Source organism: Manis pentadactyla, chromosome 10 (assembly GCF_030020395.1).
Source record: "Manis pentadactyla isolate mManPen7 chromosome 10, mManPen7.hap1, whole genome shotgun sequence".
Classification (NCBI taxonomy): domain Eukaryota; kingdom Metazoa; phylum Chordata; class Mammalia; order Pholidota; family Manidae; genus Manis; species Manis pentadactyla.
Genome location: NC_080028.1, coordinates 117158955 through 117185316, shown reverse-complemented (window position 1 = coordinate 117185316; position 26362 = coordinate 117158955). Strand labels below are relative to the sequence as shown.

The window sequence follows — 26362 nt, the reverse complement described above, 5'->3', positions numbered from 1 at the left end:
AAACAATGACCTCCTTTTTAAGTACATACGAAACACTCCTGAAAACTGACCACAAATTAGACAATCACAGGAAGTTCCAAAATGAATAAATGGCACTGTAGCTCTGGGGGAGGAAGGGTCTTCCATGCCCAGGGCATGTCCCCCCACCTATGAAGCTGGGAAAACCAAAATTAAGTCAAGGGAAAAAGCAGGTTGGGAGAAAGGCTTTTATTCATTACAGTCACTAGCCAGGCTTGGTCCTGTCCATCTCCTTCAGCCGTGGCTTGCACTCTGCAGCCTCAGTGCACTCTATCCTTCCGCTGCCTGCCTCTTACAGGAGGAACTCCATGGACGGGTCCTTGGTGACTGGCAGACGCCAGACCAATTCAGTACCAGGAATGGAGGGAAGGAGAGAATGGCTGTTTTCTCTCCACCCCTTGCCCTAGGTCAATGGGAGGCTCTGCAGTGGTAAACACCTATTGATATGTAAATGACTAAGGCCAGGCAGGCGATTCTGGAAATTATGCCATTTACCCTACAGGCACAAAAGTCATGGAGTCACATTCTCTGACTATCATGCAATAAAACTAGAAGGAGTAACAATTAAAGATGTTCTTTCCGCATGGAAATTTAAAATCTCAGGTAAAAGACAAAATACATCAGAATTGTTGAACTGATGAAAATACCTATTTATCAGAAGTTATGGACTAAGCAGTGCTCAGAGGAAAATTTATAAACTTAAGTATTTATGTCAACAAGAGTGAAAAAGAATAAAAATAACTGAATTAAATATTTAAATCAAAAGATAGAACAACATAATAAATAGAATACAAGCAGGATAAACTGGTATTAATATATAGGAGTATAAAATGGAGTAGAACCCATAAAGCACATCTAACACTATCTTCCTGAATTACAGATGTCTTTGGCTCCAACAATATATACTGCAGAAAATTAAACTAAAGATATATCTTATAGAGTGTGAAATGACACAGGTTCAGGTTAGTGGCAACGTGAAGATTGGAGACCACCCAATGTTCATCAAGAGGGAACAGTGTAATAAACTCTGTCCTTTCACACAATCAAATACTATGAAGCCATGGAAAACGAGTGCTATGAATTCTACAATATATTGTTAAGTGAAAAAAAGCAAGATAAAGAACAGTACTTAAAATATTCTACAAAATATGAAAGGATTAACACATATACAGCTATTTCTTAGATATATGCATGTTTGTACATATATTTATATATACACATATATATACACATATATACACACATGATATGCATATATTATATACATACATATGTTACATATGCATATATCTAAAACCTCTCTATATAAAAGTAGATGAGAGCATAAAGGACAGAGATGAAAGCATGGTCTCTTTGAGCATGCCTTCTTTTTAACGTAGTTGGACTTTGAAAACGCATCTATTTTACATATCAAAAATAAAATAGAATGAAGTTGGCAAAGAGAACTAATTATATTTCAATGATAACATAATCACAAAGATAAAATACTTCAGGTGATAACATCACTTTGGGGAGCAAAGAGCAGGGACAAAAAGAAATGCTAAGAAATCTTAAAATTAGTACTTTTATTCATGTTGTTTTGAAACCACTTTATGGATATAAGAGGTAGCAAATAGTTACGTTAATGTTATCAACCAAGTATGGTAATGAAAGAGAAAGAGAACACAATGTTAAGGTGAAAAAAGGTAAACTTAAATTGGAGATATCAGTATTTGATATATCCAAATTCATATGACAGGATAATTTGAGTATCAGGAAGTGTAAGGTAGCTGACTGAAATACTCTGCTTTATAAAAAAAACCTATGAGTTCATAAGAATACTAAGAAAGAGAGAGAGAAAACAAGGGCAAAAACAAAATACTAAAACCAAAAAACAATTCATTTGGACCACTGAAAATAACAAGGGCCACTAAGACCTTACTGCGAAAATTTGTCAGTACAAAGGGAGGCATTTATCCCTGCCTTTCCTCTACTACCTATTTCAAGAAAACCAAATAGTTCTTATTAAATAAAGGATTGCAGCTTTAAAAATGTGGAAGGAATGATAACTTAGAAAGCTCACTCTTTGGATCCCCCATTGCATTGATTCAGGCCACATTCATCAATGGGTGAAAGCACTGGATGAAAGGTGGTGGAGAACTTTATAACAGGGGGCTCATGCTATCATTAGCTGTACCCAATACTCGGTTGTGCTATCATTAAAAGCAAACAAACACTGCATGACTCCTGATGTTGGGCACCACCTAGGAAAAAGTCCTTCCAAAATGACTGAATTTGAATCTGATCAAGCCCATTGAGCTACTTCCGTATACAGGAAATGCAGGTCTTAGTACAACAACTTTAATGCTACTAAAAGGAAGTAAAGGGACAAACTCAGAATGTGGGACATTGCATAAGTTTTACAACAAATCAGCAGCATAGGGGACAATTTTTAATCTGCTACACATTTAAGAGACTTCAAAGATTTTTGTAAATATGTGGTCATTGTGTTACAATTCAGAAAAACCCCAGATAATTTTGAGAAAATAAGGAAAACTGGATGATGCACTATTGGTTGATACAAAGAATCACTATTCATTTTATTAGGTGTCATAAGGCATTGTTGATTAAGTGAGAAAATACCTTATTTTTGAAAACCATCTCGTGAAGTGTGAAAGAACGAAAATATGTGATTTGGGGATATGCTTCAAAAAAAGAAAAAATAAAACTAAAAACAAAAAAGTAACGACGAAGCAAATGTTGAATATGTCTATGTGAAATCTCCATATATTTATTTTGTTTAAATGTTTGAAATTTTTAACAATTAAAAAAATTAAAAAGACAAAACATAAACAAAAATTAATATCAAGAAGGTCTAAGGAGAATCAGGTCTAAAAACAGAAAGTAGTCTTATTTCTACTCCCCTATCTACTCCCATCCCACTCCCTGTACGTCAGTACAGATCACCTTTCCTAACGATTGTAGAATGGAGGAGGTGGGAAGGATGAGACCTTTTGGGGGTCCAACAATTTAAGACATTAGTATTGTACCAGAGTACAGTTCTTAAATAGTTCCTGATTTTTTGGCAATCCTTGACTATTTATTAACCAGTGTTAAAGCACCTATCAAGTTCCTTGAAAATCTCACAAATTAAATGCCAAAAAAATAAGAGAATTTTAAGCCAGGTAGTGAAAAATATAATGAAATTTTGGACTTGAAATTATCACACTGGAAACAGTACAGAAGTAAGCTGAAGTCAAATTTAGGTAAAAAAGGGAGGTTGGGTAGTGGGAAGTGAGAGCAAGTACAGAAGACTCTTTCACAAAACGACGACAAAAAGGTAACAGATGAGGCAATGGTAGACGCTGAATGGCGATGGGAAGAATTTGATATAAGACAGATGATAAGTGATGGAATAAGGTACCTGAGGCCATTGACAGGTTTATTTATAGAAAATGATGAAAACACTGGCCTTAAACAAGAAAAAACATTTTCATTGCTGAATTATATGGATTACAAAGTATGACAGTGGAAAAAGATATAGATATATAGGTATACAGATGTACAGATGGAGGGATGGGAAAGATTAGGGAGACTCAAATTGACGAATTCTTTCTTTTATGTGGTATTAGCCTTTTCTAAAGAAGGAAAGGTTAGTACAGATTATGTATACAGGCAGGGAGAGTAGTGATGAAAGGGTTTACTATGGAACAGTTATGACAGTTGCTGAGAAGTACAGAAAGCAAAGGATCTGTAAAAATATGATGGCACCAAAGTGGGGTATTATATACCCTAGTAGAGCTCAGATGGGGGAAACATACTAAGTTAAGGAGCTACTATCAACTACCCATTTGTTGGTGGTACGAACATATTCCTTTTATATATATTAAAAATATTTTTATTCCCTTAATAGATCTGGATAAAAGATTAAATAAATATTGCATGAATAAAAGAGCAAATATCAAATAAATGACAAATAAAATAAGCAAAATGGTCTATTCTTAAAATAGTAATAAATGAAACAATACAATCATGAGAAATAAATGTCTACATATTCAAATTCTATTGTTCTCACCAATTCGTGTGATTTTATTATGTGAAAGTTCAAGATTTTGGATATTAGTGCAGCCATCCAAACCATGAAAAGAAGTCAGTTGATTTTTATTAAGAAGAACAACACAGAGATTTTCCAAATTTTCACAATTGATGGTCTCAATATGGTTTTCCTAAAACAAAGAACAATGTAATTAGTTTTGTTTCAGTGACTTATTAACGAAACATTTAAAGCTTGTAAAAATAGGAAGGATAAGGTATGATCCCCGAATAAATGTGACTCAATGTTTAAAATAACTATGCAGAATGTGATGCTATCTCGATGAAAATATTAACTAAAGAAATAATTAACTAATTATGTATTGTTAATAATCTTAAAATATAGAAAATACAAGAAAACATAGAGGATTGTGTAACAAAATATTTCAAACAAAATATTCCAACAGGGTGTAGATTATGGTAGACTTACTTTAACAGTCCTCAATTAAGTGGCTATTAAAAAACTGCACATTTGGTCACAGTTCCTATAAAACTGTTACATGAGTAACAGTTTATAAAACATGGACATGAGCGCATTTTGTATGTGTGAAGGATGTGACCCATTAGGAGCCAGAGGGTAGACTGTGGTAGACTGTTACTTTGGTAGCCCCTGATAAACCTCCCAGGCCAGTACTCACTCATCCATAGTCCCCTCCCACACAAACTCAGAGCTTAGCCCACAGACCACCAGCGGGCATGATGCCGGCGGATGCTTGCTAAGCACTTGCATATTAGAGCTTGTCTTTCTGGTACACTTTCTCTTGGGATTGAGCCATCCTATAAAGAAACCCAACACAGATGACAGAGAGGGAGATTGAAATTCCCAGCCCCCAAAGCATCAGGCATATAAAGGAAGGCATTTTTGGACATTCCAGTCCCAGCTGCAAATTACATAAGAGACCCAATCAACACAATACAAAGCAGAAGAAATGCCCAGACAAGTGAGTCTGTCTGGTCTCAGTTCATGGCCCATAGAACCATGTGCAACTAAAATAGTTGTTTTAATTTACTATGTAATGTGGTCATTTGTTATGCAGCAAAAAGTAAAAACAATCACTACATCATCTGCTAACAGAAGAGTAATCTCTAGGCTATACCACCAAATCATCTTCTCCCTATGACTCTCACAAATGTTGACCCTTGAACTCTTTAGACCCTGAATTGCAAGTTATTTAAGTAAATGTTTCTTCAAAATTGTGATTTCTGAAATACAAATATGAATCCATTTTACATTTTAAAATAAATAAGACATATTTTACTATAAGATAAATTAAAAAAAGAGGACACACCTGTACATCAATGTGCTTCAGTTTTTTGCAGTTACTCAGGCTGTGCAAAGACATTAATCCACAGCGCCGAAGAGACAGAAACTGAAGGTTTGTACACTCTGCCAGTGTGGAGAGACTGCAACCTGGCAAATCTTGAAATGTAACTGTTGTAACCTAGACAATTTAAGAAAATTGGAGTGCATGAAATTATCTAACAATAATGAATATAGATTATCTTGGCCTTGCAAGCTGTTTTTAAAAATTCATCTAAAAATTTATGCTTTATTTGAAACACCCATTTGTTAACAACTCAATTTCACTTAAGTGGGCTTCTTGTGATCCCCACATAGAGAATCAAAATAATGCAATCACCCATGACCAAGTCCATAAGTAATATGCATAGAATCATTAATACAATAATTTACTAGCTCATTCTCTGATTTTTCACCGAATTCCCTTTCCTTGTTTTCCTGTCTGTGGTTATTATTTTCAGGGTTGCCCTACATAAATGTTTAAGATCTACATTTGACAGTATCTTAGGAATACCTGGATAATAGTAGGAGCCACAACAGGCCAGAGGATATATTTTGTGTCCCACCTGCCATGCTTCAACTAGAGTGGCTCAGCTATCTTCCAAAAAAGAAGAAAGTTTGAGAAATTATAGAACCTGCAATAAGTAGAGCCATGCAATAATAACTGAACCACATTATACAAACAACATTCTATTACAAGTCGTCTGTATTATAAATGTATGAATCATTCCTTACTACTGACAAAAGTAATACAACCAGCACATATAGAATCTGTAGTATAACAAACCATAAATAGTAATTTTTTCCTGCACTTTTCAAACATTTTGAAGACCATGAATTTATAACATCTCATATAATTGAAATATTACTGTGGATTCAATACTTAGTAAAGCTTTTTTTCTTACAGAATTTTCCTATCTTTTTGGTTTTAGTCTTTTTAACTAAAGAAAATTCCATATCAAAGAATCAGTTCAACTTTATGCTATGTATATTAAGGACTACACTCAGAGCTCTAAAAGAGTATGTCAGATACAGAAATATTTTTGGATTTAGTGAAAAGCTTATTAAACTCAAAAGCTCTTACCTAATTAAGATGGCAGACAAATAATGTAATCATATGTTGGCTCTTCACTATAATTGAGTTCATGCACAGAAATAACTATATAAGCTAAGTCACTTTGTAGTAAGAATACTTTCATATTTTCATATAAAAAATCCTAAGGCCAGGTTTCTAATGTACTGAACAACAATTTTTAAATGATTAGATTAATAGGAAGAGTCTAGTATATATCATATTCAAAACAAATTTAAAAATGCTATCAAAATTGAAAGCATATTGCTTCAAAAAAAGCTGGAAAAAGTATAAAATTCTTAAGTGCAGTAACTCCTTTTCATATGCAACATTTCTTGTGCATTAAATTAAACTAAAAGTTTTAAATTTACATATTTATGTAAGTGAGTAGGAAGACCATATGTTCATAGAGATATAAAGAAGGGATTAAGTCTACTCCCTGCTTTAAGTAGCAAAAGCAATCACTGACATTTTTAAAACTTCAGGTGAATGTTTCTAGCTTTATAATTTTTTATAAAATTTCTGAATTATTCATAATTTAACAACTTTTGAAACAAAATTCTGTTACGATTTTTCAGAAAGAAAAATTTTCATTCATTTGTGACAAGGTAACTGCTGTGTAATGCTTGTTTAATTAGCCCACAAAGAGATACTCTAAATCTGTCATGGAAAATTCACTCTATACTAAAAAATGGACACACTATTTAAAATTGAGTACTTAAAAACTGAAAACTATGACTGCAGCTTTTTTAGTTAACAAAGTTACTCTACCTTATAGTTTATGTTATTCTGCCTGATTAACACGCTGCTTACAATCTGCTTCATAAATACTATTAAGTTCTAGTAGTGATGTAGCAATTTATTGAGTTTAATTTAATTACAGTACAGAAATGACATTGCTACAGTATCCTTGTTAATGGTATCTACTTTTGAATATAAGACATTTCATATTTCCTCCTCCCTGTTATAGAAGATTTTAAAAATTTCCTTATGATATAGCAATTTATTCTCTACCCTGCCCTGGATTTTTCCAAACATACAAGATGAAAATAAATTTTTACATTAATCATTTATTGGTACATGCAAGACAATAATCACATAAATAAAACTGCTTATGCTCCAAAAATTAAGGTTGACATAGAATTCACACTTATGTTTCTCACTGTATGATCCACCTGGAAAAAAAGAACAAGTGGATGCTCATTAAATATTTCTTATATAAACAAATGAATAAACCACTCTGCCCCTATGGCAAAACTAAAATATACTTATAGTATTTATGGTTTGTTTTGCTTATATAGGGTAATATAAAAATAATTGAAAATTAGTATTTGGGGGCTTTCATGACTTGGAAATGAATTGTTCCTCCTAAAGAACCTATGACTCATTCATTATATTTTAATTTTAAAAATCACAAATCAGTTTTCCTCTTAGTCATGTATATTTCCCCAAATCGTTGGCAGCCTGAGGTACATAAAATGACTTGAAGTGGCTTTTTGTACTTAGAGACTTCGTTCAGTTGTTCTTGGTTCAACACAGTGAGTGTAAGACATCCATAGTAAACCATAAGTACAAAAGTAAGGAAAGTTATGCCTGTATGTTTTGCTTTTCACAGAACATCTGTTCTGTGCCACAACCTCAAATCTATTAAACCTGGAGAAACATTACTGTTCAAAAAATCAGCTGCAAAGAGATTAAATCCAAGGTAAGATTAGTAACTTATATGAAATAAAATCTAATTTTTAGTATTTCATGCACCGTTACAGCACCAACATATTACAATTTGCTTTTTATAAGGGATGTGAGACATTCTGATTTAAGTTAATCAGAAGCTAAAATGTTATCCTGCCATGTTATAAACTTAGCATTATTTTCTGTGGTTGTTAGTTAAAGCACGTTGTCATTAGCAGCAAAATATCAAATAAAGATAAATGAATTTGTTAAAACACTAAAAGTAGGAAAAATAAAAATACATTAGTTGCCAACAATCATTGCTCTTCAGTCATATCCTTTAGGTATGTCACCGTGGATGGTCCAGCATTTTCAACTTTGAACTTCTTTGGTGAAACATACTATGAAGCAGCCCTCAAAAATCCATTTGCCTTTCTCTTCAGATGCTTAGAACCATGTTTGAAAATGATTATTATATATTTTAGAAATCATAGGTTATGTTGTTCCTATATGGTATATTAAAATCCATTAATCCTATAAAATTGGTATTGCTCTTCTCAGTTTATAGAAGACAAAAACTAAGGTTCAGAAAGTTTAAGCACCTTGCAAAAGGTGCCACACTCAGTATATGGCATAAATAAAATTAGATTCTGGATGTTACTTAATAACAAGGTTTGATAGTACTTAATGAAATTATGCTCAAATAATTTTATATCAATTTCCTTTTTAGTTAATACACTCTTTCTAAATTGTAAATTTTGAGATAAGATTAACATTGAGTGGGACTTATTTATTCATCCTCCCACTCATCAATCCCACAGTTAAGTAATGAAAGCCACTATTTGTCTGGCAATACATAAAGCGGCATGGACAAGGGGCAGCCCTGATTTGTGTCTTTCAGGCTCAAAGTGAGGGATTAATATAAGCAAAATGAACTCATTACTTGGTGAAATTCCAGCAGAGCAAACTTTTTTTCTTCTAAAGATCCTCTCCAGAAGGACCTTCCAAGGATAGTACTGGGTGAGCAAGATAAGGAAACAGATGTGAAGCTAAGAGATTAGGAAACCAGAGTAAGAAACTGAGTCGTGGGTCGGTAGCAACAGTGAATGAAGACAGTACTATAAGCCATCTGCCAAACAGAGTCATTACAAGATGACATTCTATAACGGTTCAACATTTATATGGCACTTCACATATATTTTTCTTCCTTATACTATATATTTGATGCTTCAGAGTAAAATTAAATGTTTGAAATAGTTTCTTGGAATAGTGGTCTGAGGAGTACAGTGTCCTTTAGAACACTGCTACTCAAATGAGTCCACGGACTAGAACCAGTAGAACCACCTGGGGCACTGCAAAAACGCGGGACTTTGGGGTGATCACCAGATCCCCTCAGTTCTCAGTTCTCTTTGCGTTGGACAAAACATAGACTCCCCCAATGAAAGAGCAGAGCGCTACTATCTCTAACTTCAGTTTTACTTTTTCAGTTTTCACTGTAGACATGAAGCTGTCACTCATGCCTAACCCAGACAGGTATTCATAAGGACAATTACCTTACATAAAATAGTGCCTAATGACATCAATTCAGACAGCCTGCATCAACATCTTTGGGAAAACAGAAAAAGAATGTTTCCAGAGATAATGTAGCCAAAGGGGAGGAAAAAAAAGTAATACAAGAACTAATGAGAGATTCTATACATAGTTCTCTAGATCTGAGGGATATGGCAAATACATTGCCTAGGAAACAGATGAACTTCAAATTAGTTCTTGTTTCTTATACTGCTCTCTAATATCCCAGAGATCTCCTGAAACCCCACCACTTATCATCTCCATAGAATATTCTGAAATTGTATTTACAGCAATTATCAAGATCTACAGTCACGTATTTATTTGTGTATTTATTTATTTAATGCCTTTTTGTCCACCAAAGTCACTCCATGAGGGCAAGGACTGAGGTTTGCTTTTGTCTTTTTAGTCCAACAATAAATACTGATCAATCATTTGGATAGATGAATATTTGGTGAGTGAATGTACAAAATAAGTGTGTATGTTAATATGAATGTTTTCTTTCTTAGGTCTCTGTCTCTACCAAAAACCTAAGTAAATTTTATTGGCTATCACATCTGACATTAATGTCCTAGCTAAATTTATATATTTTGATCATAAGGTCCTTTCTAATATTACCATATTTCAGTTTTTACTATTTTTCTATACATTTGTTAGTTTCTATCTCAATTTTGGTTGAAAATGTTCTATAAACATTGATAATTAGTAGCACTTAGTGACAATTATTTTAGATTTCAGGCATATATGCATCATGCTTATATAGCACAGGACTAAATAATTGTTTCTATACAGACATTCTACAATCATCTATTGTAATCCCTTCTTTCCCAACACTGAAGTATAGAGCAATCTACTTCATCCCAAAAGGAGCCACTAGGTGGTGCTGTGCCCAAGCCAAAGGGCCACTTTCCATTGAATACCAAGTTAATAGTTTTCCTATTCTAATTCAACCCTAAATTCCTAGATGCCTCTACTCTTCAAAGCTTGATAATGACTAGCAGGTCCTTAAACACAGTCTTCAAGATATAAATCAAATTTTTGTATAGTGCTTCACTCACTGAGGGAGAAGATCCCCTGAATAATTTTAACTGAGATCTTTAAAATACATCCCGCCTGAAATGAGGCAGTATTTCATCAGCAACTTCATCAATTAAGAGACAAAAGTCTTGGATACAAAATATGCCTTCTACTCATATTTTAAAAGTAACATTTTAGAGAACCAATTGCAATTCAATATGAAAAAGTGCTATAAAATTATAAAATACCTGCTGTAAAGAATCCCAAGGGCCACCCTGAAGAATTTCTACTGTGTTCAAAGGGGGCATCGTGTTCGCTGGGCATTTTACAGGTCTCTTTCTCTTAACAACTTTCTTTTGATGATTTTGATTAAAAATTTCAAACCAAGGTTTAAATGATTTTATCCAAGCTAGCCTCTTCTCTTCGATAGAAGACACAAGTGATAGCTCTGGTAAAGAGCCGGCCACAGCACTGTCACATTCAGCTCCATTTCCATGACATTCTTCTGGAATTTCTGTAATCTGAGACTTAAGAGAGTTTACTTCTTTAAAAACTGAGGAGTTTTTTGCATTACAGCCACTTAAGTCTTCACGACGAGCATTTCCATCTGAAGTAAAATCTTGTGTGTTTATTTTGTCTTCTGCATTTATCATGGCATCACTGCTGTTAAAAATTATATCACTATTGCCTTTTGGATTCTCCTCAGTTTCTTTGGATTTTAAATCAATTCTGTTGTCTTGTAGTAGTACATTTTCCCCTGTATCTTCAGAATTTTCTGATTTTAGTGTTAGTAGTTTCTGTTTCATTGAAATCACTGAAATATCACTCTCTTCACACAATGTTCCATTCTGTTCGGATATCTCTTCTCTCTCTACTTTTTGTATCTTATTCTGATGACTATCTTTGATTATTTTCTGTGCTTCATTGGTTTTCACCTCATTAGTTTCTTGATTATGTCCTAATATTATTGCTTGGGTTTCTTGTGTCATATTCTCATTGAAGGCAGGCTTCACATTTTCCTCTTTTTGTATTAGAGACTTTAATTCTTGCAGCTGAAACTGTTCTTTCCCATTCTCTTTTAGATCTGGGTTTCCCAGTTTAGTCTTGTCTATATTTTCATATTTTCTTGCTTGCTTGACCACTTTTTCTGAACATCGTTGTCTTGCTAGGTGTTCAATTTTTCCTTCCATTTTAAATGCTGCCAAAATGTCTTGGCTTGAAGCAGATTCTTTTAATTGCACTTGTATTGATTCTTTCAATGTAAGACATCCACTTACATTTTCTTTCTTATTCAATTCTTCAAATAGCCAAAGGGGAACATCTTCCCACATCTTTGAAGTTTTATCCCCTAGCTTTTTGGCTATATCATCCTTATTCTTCGACGTACCTTCAACAGCTAAATGTTTAGCAGTATATTCCCTGTTCTTTGATGTTCTACTTATTATTAGCTGTTTGCTTGCATCTTCTCTTAATTTTTCTTTGATTAGTAGTTGCTCTTTTTCTTTTCTCAGGATGTTCTTTTTTTCTTCATATTCTTTTTCTCTCCTTTTCCTTTCCTCTTGCTTTTGCTGTTTAATCTCTTCTTCTATCCTTTGCTTTTCTTCTAATCTTTTTCGTTTTTCTTCTTCTATATGTCGTATTTTTGCTTCTTTTTCTTTCCACTCTTGTGCTTTCCTTTTTTTACTTTCTATTTGTTCTTTTATGATTGGGCCATACTTTCGGTAGGCCACAAGTGCTTTATATTTAGCTTGAATTTTTACAGCTGCATTATGCTGCAGTTTTAACAAACGCATCTTTTCTTGTTCCTGTAGGTCTTTAAATCTGGTTCTTTCTTCTTCCATTTGTAAATGCAAGTTTCTAATAAACTCCTAAAGCAAAGTAACATAAAGTAAACATAAACTAAATGTGTGATGTTATTAAAATATCATCAATACAGATTGAAAACAAGTATAAAACTGAATAATGCCGTTACTATAAAATTCACTTCAAAGAATTAAAGTCATTTATTTTAAAGTGTATTAATTTTTGAAGTATTTAGGAATTTCAATCAAGTTAGTAAGTTGATACTCTGATATTATGTCTATACTAAGCCCCTCAAACATCAGGAATTCTTTGAAGATAGATAGAAAGCATATGAAATCAGAATGACAGAGAAAATGTAAGAGAAACCACAAGCCAAAAGTTGTCTAGGAGAAAAGAACGTCATTCTTTCTGAGACGGGAGTTCTGGTGAAGGAGACTCCCAGAGCTACACAGAGACTGCAGAGGCAGGGACTTACTCTGTGACACTAATACCAGGAAGGCAAGGTAGAACATACACGTAAGCAATATGAAGAACTAGCCTAGCCACACACCTTATTCTTTCTCAACTATTAAGAAAGTTTGAGATCATTTGGATAAGGGGAGAAAATATCATTAACACTAGACTCCTCAAACAAAAGTAAACAGATCAACAAAATTCAGCATATATTTGAGGAAAACTAGCAACACTGATGGGAGGCAATGAAAATACTGAAGTCAACAGAAAGAAGAGCCAATTTCTAAGAACTAATAGAGCTATTAAACTGAATAAAAATTTAAACAAATAAAAGCATAATAAAGAAAAACATTTAAATAAGAATAGCCCCCTATAAAAATGAAATGCAAGTACTCAATAAAAAATGACTCATTCAAACAAAAAATCAAAATAGAATTAGTGCTGAACAGCTAATTTCTTGAAGAAAAACTTCAAAATAAGGTGTTTTCCCAAAACAACATATAAAATAACAAAACATGAAATATATGACATAGATAGTCAGGTGCAAAGAGATCAACACAAAAACCTCACTTGACTAGGGGAAAGTACAGATAAAGAACTGAGAAAAATTGAAGGGAAGAGAATAATAGAAAAATATCTTTTAAACTAAAAATAAGCTATAAGATATAATCTGAATTAACTTCTCTCTCTCTCTTTTGCACACACACATACACACATGATACCCTAGATTCTAGCAATATTTCAGAACCCTGATGAATGTAACCTCCCTGAAGGCACGGATTATTTTCTATTTTGTTCACTGCTGTATTTTGAACACTTAGAGAAGTGACTGGCATACAAGAGAAAGCCAATAAATATGTGTAGATACATGTAAAAATTGAAAAATCCTAAAGTTTCAAAAGAATGTAAGATATGAGTATCTAATTTGCAATCAGAGCAGATGCAAAAATAAGTAAATATGCAATGGAGTTGTACCTTTAAATTGTTAAAACTAAATGATAAATCTGGATTCTATACCTAAGGAAATATCATTCAATTTTAAAAGCAAAGTAAAAATATTTTCAAGTGCAAAGGCTGAGAAAATCTGCCCTCTAAAAATGTTTTTTGACAAGTATCTAGGTATGTATTCCAAGAAGGAAAACCAAGTCCAGAAGGCAAGGGAAAACTCAGGACTCAAAACCACTAATCATCAAAGAAACCGTTAATACTTAGCACTTAAATTGTTTTGTTCTACTGCCTTCTTCCTTCCAGCACTTCACTTAAGAGGCTAAGCTATTAGCTTACTCTTGCTTCTTTTCAGGTAATGTGCCTTCTTTCTTTGGCTGCTTTTAAGACTATTTCCCCGTTGTCTCGAATTTCAATAGTTATACTATTAAATTCCCAGGTGTGATATTCTCTGTATTGATTCAATGCTTTTGCTCCATTCTCCCTTCCTTCCAAGATTACTATTATACACAGTTTTTATCATTGCACTATATGTCACATATTTTTTAGCTCTTTTCTTCTTTTCCATTTTTTTTTTGTCCTCTTTGTGCTTTAATTTGGATATTTTCTATGGACCTCACTTCAGTTTTACTAATGCTTCTCATCTGCTGAGTCAAATGTATTGTCTAACCTATCCACCAAATTTTTAATTTTATATACTTTTCAACTCTGAAGTGTACACTTGATACTTCATTATAGATTCTAATTCTCTTTTCATATTGCCTATCTTTTTAACTATTTTGCTACTGCGTGATAGTTACAGGTATTCTAATGGCTCTCCTAACCCCAACATTTGGGTTACTCACAGGTGAGTTACTGTTGTCTTTTTTTTTGCCTTGCCATTCATATGAAACAGTCTCTTCACATGCCTACCCAACTTTTTTATTTAAAGATGGACAGTAGAGACAATATTACAATATATATCTCTATCAAGTCAACATACTGTACTCTTTAAAGTTACATAGTGACATAGTGTTATATGTCAAATATATTTTTTATAAAATGGACAGTTGGAAATCTACTTGGTGGCCAAAAAGAAAAATGTACATTTTAAGGAGTGTTTTTATATAAATAAAGAAAAGACTAGAAGGAAAGATATTACAAAGAAAGGTAATATATTTGGCTGGATAGCAGAATTATGGGAAATTTTATCTATTTTATGCTTGTAATTGAAATAGTTTTATATAAAAACTGTGGGGTACATAAAAGTTAAAACAATAAAAATGTCATCAGAATCATCTTAAATTCAAAGGGGTTATTTAACACATTTAATTAACTGTATTCAAGAAATGCAGTAACCTTTCATAACTACCTTCAATCATAATGAAATGTTTATAATTATATGTTTCCTCAAATCTTTAAAGAAATTTTAGAATTACTACTTTATACAGACATATTCACTCACTGATCCAGTTTATTTTCATTTTTAGGACATTCCATTGCAAGGAAAGGTTCTGATGATGAATGAATTTCAAAAGCTCTTATAAATTAAATCCCATAACAGCAGGGTAATATTATTTTAAAATGTCCATTCTAAGCAGAGAAATTTATTTCTAATGAAGAATGATTATTGCATTGATTGAAAACAACAAATAGATACCTCATGCTGTTTAAACTTCTCTTTCCACATTTTCTCTTCTTTATGGAGTTCATCATTCATCTTGTCCTGTTCTTGCTGAACATATAACAGTGAAATATTATATCCAAGTATCAAAGAATTTTATGTCATTATATACGATTCTCACAAGATATGTTTATAAACAATGATTAAAAATAACAACTTACCCAATGCTTCCTGGTTTTAGTACTGGGATAACAACTTCAACTTTAACCTAAAGTATCATTTAAATAACACCTATGGTACACCCATTTCAAGTACATTAAGATGTTTGTAACCTGAGAAAGTTGTTTTATTTATTTTAGTATGTTTATTCAAATAATAAAATGCATTGGCTATCAATACTGTTGGGCAATGCAAAAATTACAAATAATGTTTTTGTAAGGTGAGTTTTGCATTACAACTTTTCTTTCCACACCATCCCCAAATAAATCAGTTTAGTGGGTAATGATTTTCTTTTAATTACTCTTTATTCAGCACCTATTTTGTTAAGACTCTGCAGAATAAGCAAAGATCAGGAAAATATAATCCCCTTCCTCTAAAACTTTACCTTTAATATGGGAACACTATCATAAGCTCCCACATTACCCCAAATTTAGCAGAATAAGCTTATCACAAGAAACGCTATAAAAGATCACAGTAGAACTAGATGTTATAACTAGAAAATCAAAAAATCAAAAATCATGCAGAAGATTGTATTTGAAGTGACTAGGCTTTCAAAAGGTTAAGCAGACATTTTAGGCATTTACTAAATATTTTTTAACTAGAAAGATAATTACATTAATTTTTCAAGAAAAATCATGAAGTTATGTTTGATAAAGTTAGAGACAGAAAGCCAAGGAGTGAGGTAGGTATTAGAGAGGTCCATGCGAAATCAACCAGGACCTTCTGTAGGTAGGATAGCAGGAGTGAGAACAGACACAAAGACAAGGTAAACACGAAATTGCCACAAACTGAAACTGCCCGTTGACCAAATACAAAAGACACAGGAAAATTTCTTTGGACATTATCATACATGAGCTGTGGGACCTTTAGATGGGATTTAAGCAGAGTAATAATAACTTTTTTAAAAAGTTAATGTCTTTCTGAGAGCACTATGGTTGATGACTTTGTAGAATACAAGACCAAAAACAGGGAGATCAGTTAGAGAAAACAGTAAATATTCCAAGACCCTGAACTATGGAGTAGTGGTGAATATATGGTTGAGAAGATAGATAATATAACTCTTAGAGGGAAGAGGATAATAAAAGAGAGGGAAGAGTAAAAAATGGTCCTTATCTTTCTGTTTTGGACTATGATAATAGTGTGGCTCATCAAAATAAAGAATACCAGAGGGGGAGCCTGACTCAGAGAGAAAGATACGGCATTCAGTTTTAGAATCACATGTTCTGAGTGTGAATTATCTGTGCAAGAGTTATGTAGTTCACTTTTTTGTTATAAATACAGATTTGATTCTGAACAGCCATGGCTGCAGATGAGATTACTGAGAAAGAAAGTATATGGAATATGAAAAAAAAGGACAAAAGAAGTCCTTGGTAGTACCACATTCAAGGAGAGAGGAAAAAGACAAGCCTAAAATGGTTATCAAAGAGCAATTTCCGAACATGTAAGAAGAGAATCAAGGCAGTGCCATAGAAGTCGAAGGAAAAAGAAATGGTCAACAATCAAATTTTCACTGGCATAACATGCTAGAGACCAAAATAAGAACTGAAAAAGAACCTGTGAGTATGGTAACTTAGAAGTCACTGGTTATTCTCGTCAAGGGCCGTTTCATTCAGTGGGGTGGTGGTGGTAGAAATCTAGCAGGTTTAGGATTGAACAACAGAGAAGGACATGGATTTAGCAAAAATACCTCTTCTTCAAGAAGCCTGACTAGGCTAAGCAGAGCTAAAGAGCAGCTAACATGAGACATATGAGCGCAGGTGAGCTCATGATTTTTGTTTTGTTTCTAGGAGATAAATGAACATGCTTAGGAATAATTAGAAAGGAGGAAGTTGATAGGGATGTTTTAAACTATAGGAAAAAGCAGGAGCAAAGTGGAAAATGATAGAATACAGAGCAGAGGTGGAAAAGTTAACCTTTGATAGAAGAAACTTTTCTTACTGAGATGGGAGTGAATGAAAAAAAAAAAAAAAGGGCAGATGTAAAGGTTGATGCTAACTAGATGGAGGATTAGAAAAGAGAGGAAGTTGTACTTGATGCAAAAATGTTATGTGACCATTTACTAATAATGAGGAAGGAGGAGTTGGGGAGAATTCTTAAGGAAAGGGATTTATAATAGCTGCTTCGGGGAATAGGAGACGAATAAAGGACACAGAAAAGAAGTAACAAAATAAGTAAGTTACATCTTTAGGATCCATTGTTACAAAATTATGTGACGGTCTCACTGGAAAACTTTTAAGCCCCAAAGGTAAAACAAAGCACACATTAAGGAATTCATGAAAGCTACTGTTATAAATAAATTTAAAAATAATAAATAGGTATAAGTATATATTTAAAATCAAAGTTTTATGATAAAGCACAAATTACTTTCAAAAACTAAGTCACAATTCTTTCAGGGTAGAGCCCAGGTGTTAGATTTCTTTTGCATGTCTAAGCACATAGCTGAATGCTTTGCCATGGAGGAGGTAAATAAATATTTGTTATAAACCAAATAAAAAATTACAACTTAGACAAACAGGATTTAAAAATCATATGTTTCCTAAATTTGAAAATACCACTAACAAGAACAATGATGCCTTTCAGTGCAAGACAGAAAACACTGCTCCAAAAGTCTATATTATAGTCAATCTATCCTGGAATTTTAAAAAGGCTTCTGACTTTGGGAAATGACCACATTAATCTGGTCTGTGGGAAGGAAAATATAATTAAGAGAAAGCTGAAGATTCATAGTTTACTACTGATTCTACAATATTAGAATTTCATTTAATTTACTTATTTTCTATATAATCATGAAATGCAATATACTCAACATGGAGGGCTAGAATTCCCTGAACTACTTAGGTGACCACAAGTTAATGTTCTTTATATGGAATACTCAAAAACTAGTTAAGTTGTGGTTAATATATAAATTACCTTTAGTAGTGTAAGAAAGAGAAGTCAGCCTTGCCTTTTATCCACACATTGTAAGGATTCTGATCACCCACAAGTAGGGCCCTAAAAATCCACCAGTTTCGCCATATGCCACTACCATGACCCGAGGGTATGGGCCTCTTGGAATGGGCTTGAGAGGAAACAAATAAAAACAACGCAAAATTCCTTCACACAAATGAATTTCTAGTGATAGAGAAGCAAGGATTGACTATCAGCTGCAGAGTCCAACCACTTCGACCAAATATGTTTCACCTAATTGCTGTAAGTACACCACAGAGCAGAGACACTGCATGATAAAGGAAATTCTGTTGCTTTTTTCTATGATTAGAAGGGTATAAAAAAGCAACAGTTTATGCTGTGAATATCAGCCTTTCAAAGACAGTCTTTAAAACTTCATAGACTTCAGAGGCCACCAAGACCCAAAGCAGTATTCAAAAAATGTATGAAAAACAAAAGCAAAAATAAAAAATGTTACCTTCTGAATATTTTCCAATTTCTTCTTTTCAATTTCAAATTGTTTTATCCAGGAATGTCTCTTTTCTTCTTCTTCTTGAAATTGTTTTTCTTCTCTATCCCTCTGAGCTTTGAGAGTTTCTTTCTCTTGGTCTTCTAGTTCTTTCTGTTTGTCTTGCCAAGCCTCAAAGGACTTCCTACATCTTTCTTCCACTTCACAGTATCCAAAATTTATATCAGCATCATCTGTATTCATGACAAGAGATATTATTATTCTTAAAATTAAACCTGTCAAAACTGATCCAATGTAGAGTACAAAAGTAATTTTGTGGTGAAGAAATAATGTAAACATATTACCAAAATAAAAGTGACAATATGTAAAAAGAAAATACATTCTTAAATGTACGTGGAAATTCTGTCACAGGGAAATCCCATCGAAGTCAATATAGAAAGCACATAAGTAGCCTTGAACTATTCCACAGAATTGAATATGAAAATACCAGGTGTATGTGTGCACGTGTGTGGAGCTAAGGGATACTTAAGGAACACAGTTAAGGGATACTTGCTAATTCAAGGCTGGGTAGAGCTATGCAATCAGCTATATATGTGGAAAATTTTTAATATATTTAAATCAAGTTAACTTATGAGACACAAAGAAAACTGTGAGAAAATGTAATTAAATAAGTACAGTAAAGGTATGACACTTTTCAGATATCATGACTGTATTTTTCAAAATGTCGTAAGAAAACTATATTTTTTTTCAGGTAACTGTGGTCAATCACATAAAAATTCTCTAAAGTATGATTGAGCAGTTTTGGCTGACCTGGTAAAGCATGTTCATCCCTAGGCAAATAAAGAGGACCAGGCTCAGGAACAGAATAGGGACTGCCACAGCGGGTTTTACTTCTCAGAAATTCTTCCTTTTCTATTTCAGATAATATCTAAGAGGTTAAAAGAGTTCCAATGATTAAAGAAAACCAAAATAGACAATAAAGCTATCATTTTAATTATATATTAAGTATGTATGTACATATACCTAGAACTTTATGTACTTGAAATCTCTCTTAAATATGATTCTGTAGCCTAAAATTAACAATTATTCTCGTTATGGTGAATAAAAGTATTTTTGCCCATGCAAGCAGACTTTATTTTACTCTCAAGTTTTTCTGAATCCTAATCACTAATATTTATCTACTATATTCAATTAAGCTACTTTAAAATCATTTCAAAATGTTTCTACTAATGTTTGTGTTCCTCCTAATACATTTCTGTATTTCTTACCTGCAGTGATTGCTCACATACACAAACAGCTAGTTTGTTAAATATGTTTAAAAAACAAAGCTAATCTCTACTTTAACCTAAATTCTGCACAAGTCTTAAATTTTGATTAATACTTTTTCATAATTAGAATTCTACCATACTCTAGTTGGAAACATATAGGATATTTATTACAATAAAGTAGCAGTTTAAAATTCAAAACTAGTATTTCAAGATTCAGTGCCATCAAAAAAGAAAGTAAGATACATACATATAAGTCATTTTCAAATGATGTTAAACATGTTAGGGAAAAAGAATAGAGGAAAGTAAAATTAGAGAGAGTTAGATAAAATAAGGAGTAAAACTGAGTCCAAAATGCTGAACCTATATGACAGACTTTCTCGTAAACACGTTTCTGGGAATTTTAATAAAAAATGCTAGGCTTTCCTTTACTTTTCTTTAGGAATCTTTTATTCTTTTTTAAAAAAACTAACATAAGGTGTTCTCCATTTAAAGTTTCCATACAGTATTTAAAGTATTTTCTGGAACATAGCATATTCCTAAGCAATGTAATAAACATTAAAGTATATTCATTGTTTTTCCTGGAGTTTTTAGGATAAAATACAATGAAATAAAGTTCTACATGCAATAAAGTATCTACATTCACTTTACATTCCCAAGAATTAATGGTTCAAATCAGTATTTTTATATTTTTAAAGATTGACATTTGAGTTGTTTTATATTTTACATTCCAAAGGAAAACATAAAACCAAAAGTTACGCTTAAAAATTTTTTTAATTTTTAAATCAGTGAACTTTAAACCAGTGAACTCTCATCCTACATAAGATGGAAAGATAATTGTAATAGTAAGCACTTTCAGTCAAATGTTGAACATATACCTTCATTAACTGCTCTGGATTTTCTTTACATTCAGTTGATAATTCTATCCTTAAATGCATATGATTATTAGACACTGCTCCATAACTGTTACCTAAGGAAAAAATACATAGAACTTCAAATATTGGAGCAGGGCACAGCATATTAAAATCCCAAACCCTATCATTATCTTTTAATCTCAAATTCTATCACAGTATATTCCTGATCAGTAAATCATAACAGAGAAATAATTAAGACTAAAGAACAGAAAATCTGTAATATTTATTCTAAAAATAAAAGTAACATTTTAAAAACACTTTATCACTTGCAGATCCTAGACTGAAGTTTATTTTCCATCCACAGAGAATAGTGCTGGGTTTGATATTGCAATGACACCTTACTCAGAAATCAGCAAAGATTTAATTTCTGTCACAAACTAGTAATACCATCTTGCACACGATATTGAAAACACTTCAATAAAAGTATCAGTTTAAAAGATCACTAACATGTGAATGACATGAGCTTTCATTCTGATTTTTAAGTTTTTGTTGAATTTCATTGTCTTTTTATCATCTGTGCAGATGCAGTTATTTTTCCTTATTCAGTGATCTCTATTTATGGTAATGTAATATCAGGGTAATGTTGCCTAACAGGAAACTCTGTTCTACAGATGACCATTCTGCTGGTTGACTATTCAAAACTATTTGCCAGATATTAAAAATGTTCTTCTTCAACACCTATTCACAACCTCTCTGGTATGCTTTCTTATGTGAGAGGCTAAGAAGCAAAAAGAAACATTCTCCAGATTCCTTTGAAGGTAGGTTGCTGAGGGTGATTGATGTTCTGCCAATTGATAAATGTATGTAAATATTGTAATGAAAATATTATGTGTGAAGAAAGGCAGGGAGCAATTTATAAGAGTCCAGTATGATCTTACCTCTTGTTTCCTTGGAAGCAACCAGAAAGCTTACTGTTCCTCAAACATAAAAGCCCACTCAAGGGGTGCCTTGGTCTTTACAGTCCCTCTTTCTGGAACACTGGCTCTAGATAACCATTCTCATTCATTGAGAACTCCATGTGGCTTCTCAGTCATTAAATATCACCTCCTCAGGGAGGCCTTCTCTGACTTACCCTATCTAAAACAGCAACTTCCAATCTCTATCACCTTATTTTGAAATTCTTCCTTCACAGAAGTCATCATTATTGAAAACTTACATATGTATTTGTTTATTGTCTATCTCATCACACTGAAATATTAGGAGAGCATGACCTTGGCCTATTTTGTTCTCTACTGTATTCTCAGTAGCTAGAACAGATCCTTTCACACAGTAATATTTGTTGAATGAATTTCTATGAACATCCACATTATAATTCATACTCATTTGCATAGATAGCAGTGACATGTATAGTTTTTTAATAATATGTCATGAGCATTTGTATGCCATTAAATATCAAGTCATCTTTTTTAATGGGTGTATTGTTGGACACACCAACATCTTATTGAACATAGACATAAAGGTTATTGCCATTTTTCATTATAAACCAAGCCGTGATTAATTCTAGGAAAATCTTTGATCATTCTATTATTTTTGGAATAATTCCAAGAAGTAAATATACTCAGTCGAAATATTGTTAGGCTTTTGATATAAATTATATTTTTCTCCAAAGAAATGTATAGACTGATACTGCTAAAATATGTGATTAGTTTTCTTTTCCTTAATGTGAAGTAATAGAATGCCAGGTATTAATTAGGACTGTTAAAATAAACTGGTGGCAGATAGCATTTACTGGAGATATAAGGGAGGTAGTAAGGAGAACAAATAAATGAACTAAATTTAACAGTCCACTATTCTACAGATATTATATAAGAGATAAATGTACACATATATATAAGAGACAAGAACTTCAGGCAGTTTTTCTTAATTATATGTATTATTTATACTTTCAGAAAACTTATGTGCAAGCAGATGAAAACTGTACATACTTAAAACATCAGTATCTTCCAAGTCCTGAAGTATAAGCTCTTCAACAGTTTTAGTCTTGTTCTTTATGATGTTAATACAGTGAAGAACAGACTCAGGTAATTCATCCAAATTCTAAAAATGTGAATAATGAAAGAAACTATGAAGTTGTTTATTAAAATTATGCATTAGAAATTCCGATATACCAAAAATTTGAGCAAAAGGCATAAATGAGATCAAAGTTCTTCATATAAAGAGCATAGTCCAAAGAAATACATTTAGTTAAAATTTGCTTTTCATAGTCAGATGGTTATGAATTACATCCATGATCCTGTTTGATTTCATGTTCAAATGAAGAATTTCATAATTTTTTTCTCACTTAAGTTAGCTGAGGATAAAAAGACAATAATGTAAAAATATTAATTTTCTAAAAGTAATATATAGGTTATAATTACAACCATAATTAAAAATCTAAATGTAATTATATTTTGAAACTTGACATATGAGTTTTTTTAAAGAAAATGTATAGCTGAGAAGATTTTGAAATAGCTAAACAACTAAAGGAATTTGATCCATTTGATATTTAAAAATATAAAACTACAATAGGGCAAAATAATGGAAAAGGATAGAGACTTGATTATCTGTAAAACTAAATATATACAAAAGATGTGACAAATCAATTGAGAAGAGATGAATTATTCAACAAGTGACACTGGGAATGTTAGCTAAAAATTTGCAGGAAAACTTCGAAGTAGATCTTTATTTTAACATACCTGAAAATAAATTCCACTGGATTAAGGATTTCGATGTAAAAGAATGAATCCATGAATAAGTTTTCTAAGCATATAAACATTGGGGAAAATGCACAAATGAAAAATAGTGCTTCATTTCCAAAGTAATAACTAATTCCATAGGTCTAAAATTTTCACATAAATTTTGCTTTTCATGTATGTCTAATCATATTAGAATGATTATGACTAAGCAAAAAGAAAGCAAGATATAAATATATATGTGTAATACATTATTATAAGAACAGTATAATCCCAATTTTGCAAAAAATGTGTATACATGTGAAATTATAGGTGATTTCTATCTTAAACATACTTTCTATATTTAAGTATTTATCATATACATTGTTTAAAGGTGATCTTAAGGTAAAAGAAAAATGAGATAAGTATACAAAATCCACTGAGAAAAGTAGTATTTTTCCTGAAAAGCTTACTTCAGTTAAAAGGCTCAAAAGTCCAACACTTAACACTTACCGTATCACTATCATCAGTCAGAGTTTCTGATTTTGAGTCACTATCAACATCCTCTTTTTCCAGGGAAGTAATGCTGATTTTATCCAATTCAGCTTCTATTTCTTTCTTGAGTTTTGTATCATCATCATCTTCCATCATCCTTCATAATGAAATACATACCATTTAAAGAAAATTTAAGAGACTAACATGCAAGTCAGAACTGTGTTTTTTTAAGGTGTCATACCAATCCAATATGTTCTATATAAAAGCGTTTTAGTCTGACAAACTTCTATCACACTGTAATATGGCTGTACCCTATATGAAAGAACATTGTTTTCTCTCTCCATTCATTCATTATTTCCTTAGAGTTTGAATACAAAATGACCAACTCTAATGCTACTCTTTTAATTCTCTAAGGGAAAAGTTACATTGAATGGACTGGCTTACCATCTTGAACCAAGAAACTTCCCAGTAAAATTCATCTTCATGGGAATAACTGATGACAAAATACCCTTGAACAGCTTGAATATTCAGATTAAAATACTCGTAAGAGAACAACCTAAGTCTATATAGGCTGGTTTCTACTCAATGCTTCAGAGTTGTTCATTTTACCAGAGACAGCCACATTTTTACCAACAACATGTAATAATGGATAATATATGGCTTATAAATCAATATTTAACTCATTTAAATATTTAATGCTTGTAATGGATATGGGTCAAGCAGCACATTACAATATATCTTCACATAATCATTATCATTGTCAACCACCATCATTAGCTTCCATGTACTGAGTACTTATGACAAGGCAGGCATTAGAAGACACTGTGCAATTGATAATCTTCAGAGTAACTTAACAGGTTAAAGATCATTATGGTCATTGTGGACATGAGAAAGCCAAAGTTTGAAGAGTTCACCTAACTTCCCATAGTTATGATACTAATAAATAAAGGAGATAAGATCCTAATACAGAATTCCTGAATCCAAAATCAGTGCTCTTCCCACTCGCCAATGGTCTCCAAACTCAGCCAAGCTCTTCAACTGCCCAACAACCCTTCTGCACACCCCCTGGTCCACTAGTTTTCAAATTGCAGAGGATAACCCATTAGAGGATCTAAAAATTAACTCAGTGGTTCTTGATCACCAAATTTTAATGATAGGATAGGATAGGATGAGTTAGAACAGGTCAGAAAAGAAACAATTAAGTTCACTAAAGATTTTGTTTAAGAAACTTTTGTTTCAATTTTTCTACATATATTTTACTGTGGGTCTTGGTTTAAAGAAGAGTTTGAAAAATACTGTACTAGTGAGCTATTATTTTACTTCCCAGACTATTTCAAACTTACATTCTTTCCTCATGTCCCTGGCCTTTCCACTACTGTCACCTTCTTGGCCCTTCCTTCCTTCCTCCTCCATTCTCTCCCTTCCTCTTTCTTTTCCATGTTTTACTCCAATATTCATTTCAAAATTAACCACGTTGCATTCATAGCATGCTAGGTGCTACACTAATTAAATAAAACAAATAATTTGTTTTTATAGATTTTATCGTCTTGTTAACAAAGAAAATGAAACACGCTCACTCTCCTATTTCTTTTCCTGAAATGTCTTCTTATTCATCTTAGGAGCCCCTCTTCCTAATAAAATATAATATTCTACCTAGGCTTCAAATCTGAGGATTTCTCACCTACTGAACTTCATCCACTATTCCTTGTTTACTGCCTTGCTATATTTTATTCCACTGCTCCCGCTCTCCACATGAACACAATCAATTCACTCTTGTCCAAAAAAACAATACCTTTCCCTGCCTTTCCTCTAGCTATAGGTATCGCATGTATTTCCTTCACACACAAATGATTTAATTGGATTGATCTTCATGAATTGCCTACACTCTTGGACATTTATTCTAGA

The 26362-nt window shown here is 32.6% G+C and overlaps 1 protein-coding gene across 1 annotated transcript in view; it reads right to left on the bottom strand.

Annotated features, from left to right (window-relative positions):
* LRRIQ1 (leucine rich repeats and IQ motif containing 1) overlaps positions 1–24613 on the bottom strand; it is a 163940-nt gene extending 139327 nt beyond the window's left edge. Inside the window, 9 exon segments of the mRNA XM_036890021.2 lie at positions 4073–4223; positions 5379–5531; positions 10964–12583; positions 15556–15630; positions 19142–19365; positions 19943–20060; positions 21276–21367; positions 23237–23348; positions 24476–24613. Coding sequence (XP_036745916.2) covers positions 4073–4223; positions 5379–5531; positions 10964–12583; positions 15556–15630; positions 19142–19365; positions 19943–20060; positions 21276–21367; positions 23237–23348; positions 24476–24613 — 2683 coding nt within the window.
* Between the last annotated feature and the right edge of the window lie 1749 nt (positions 24614–26362).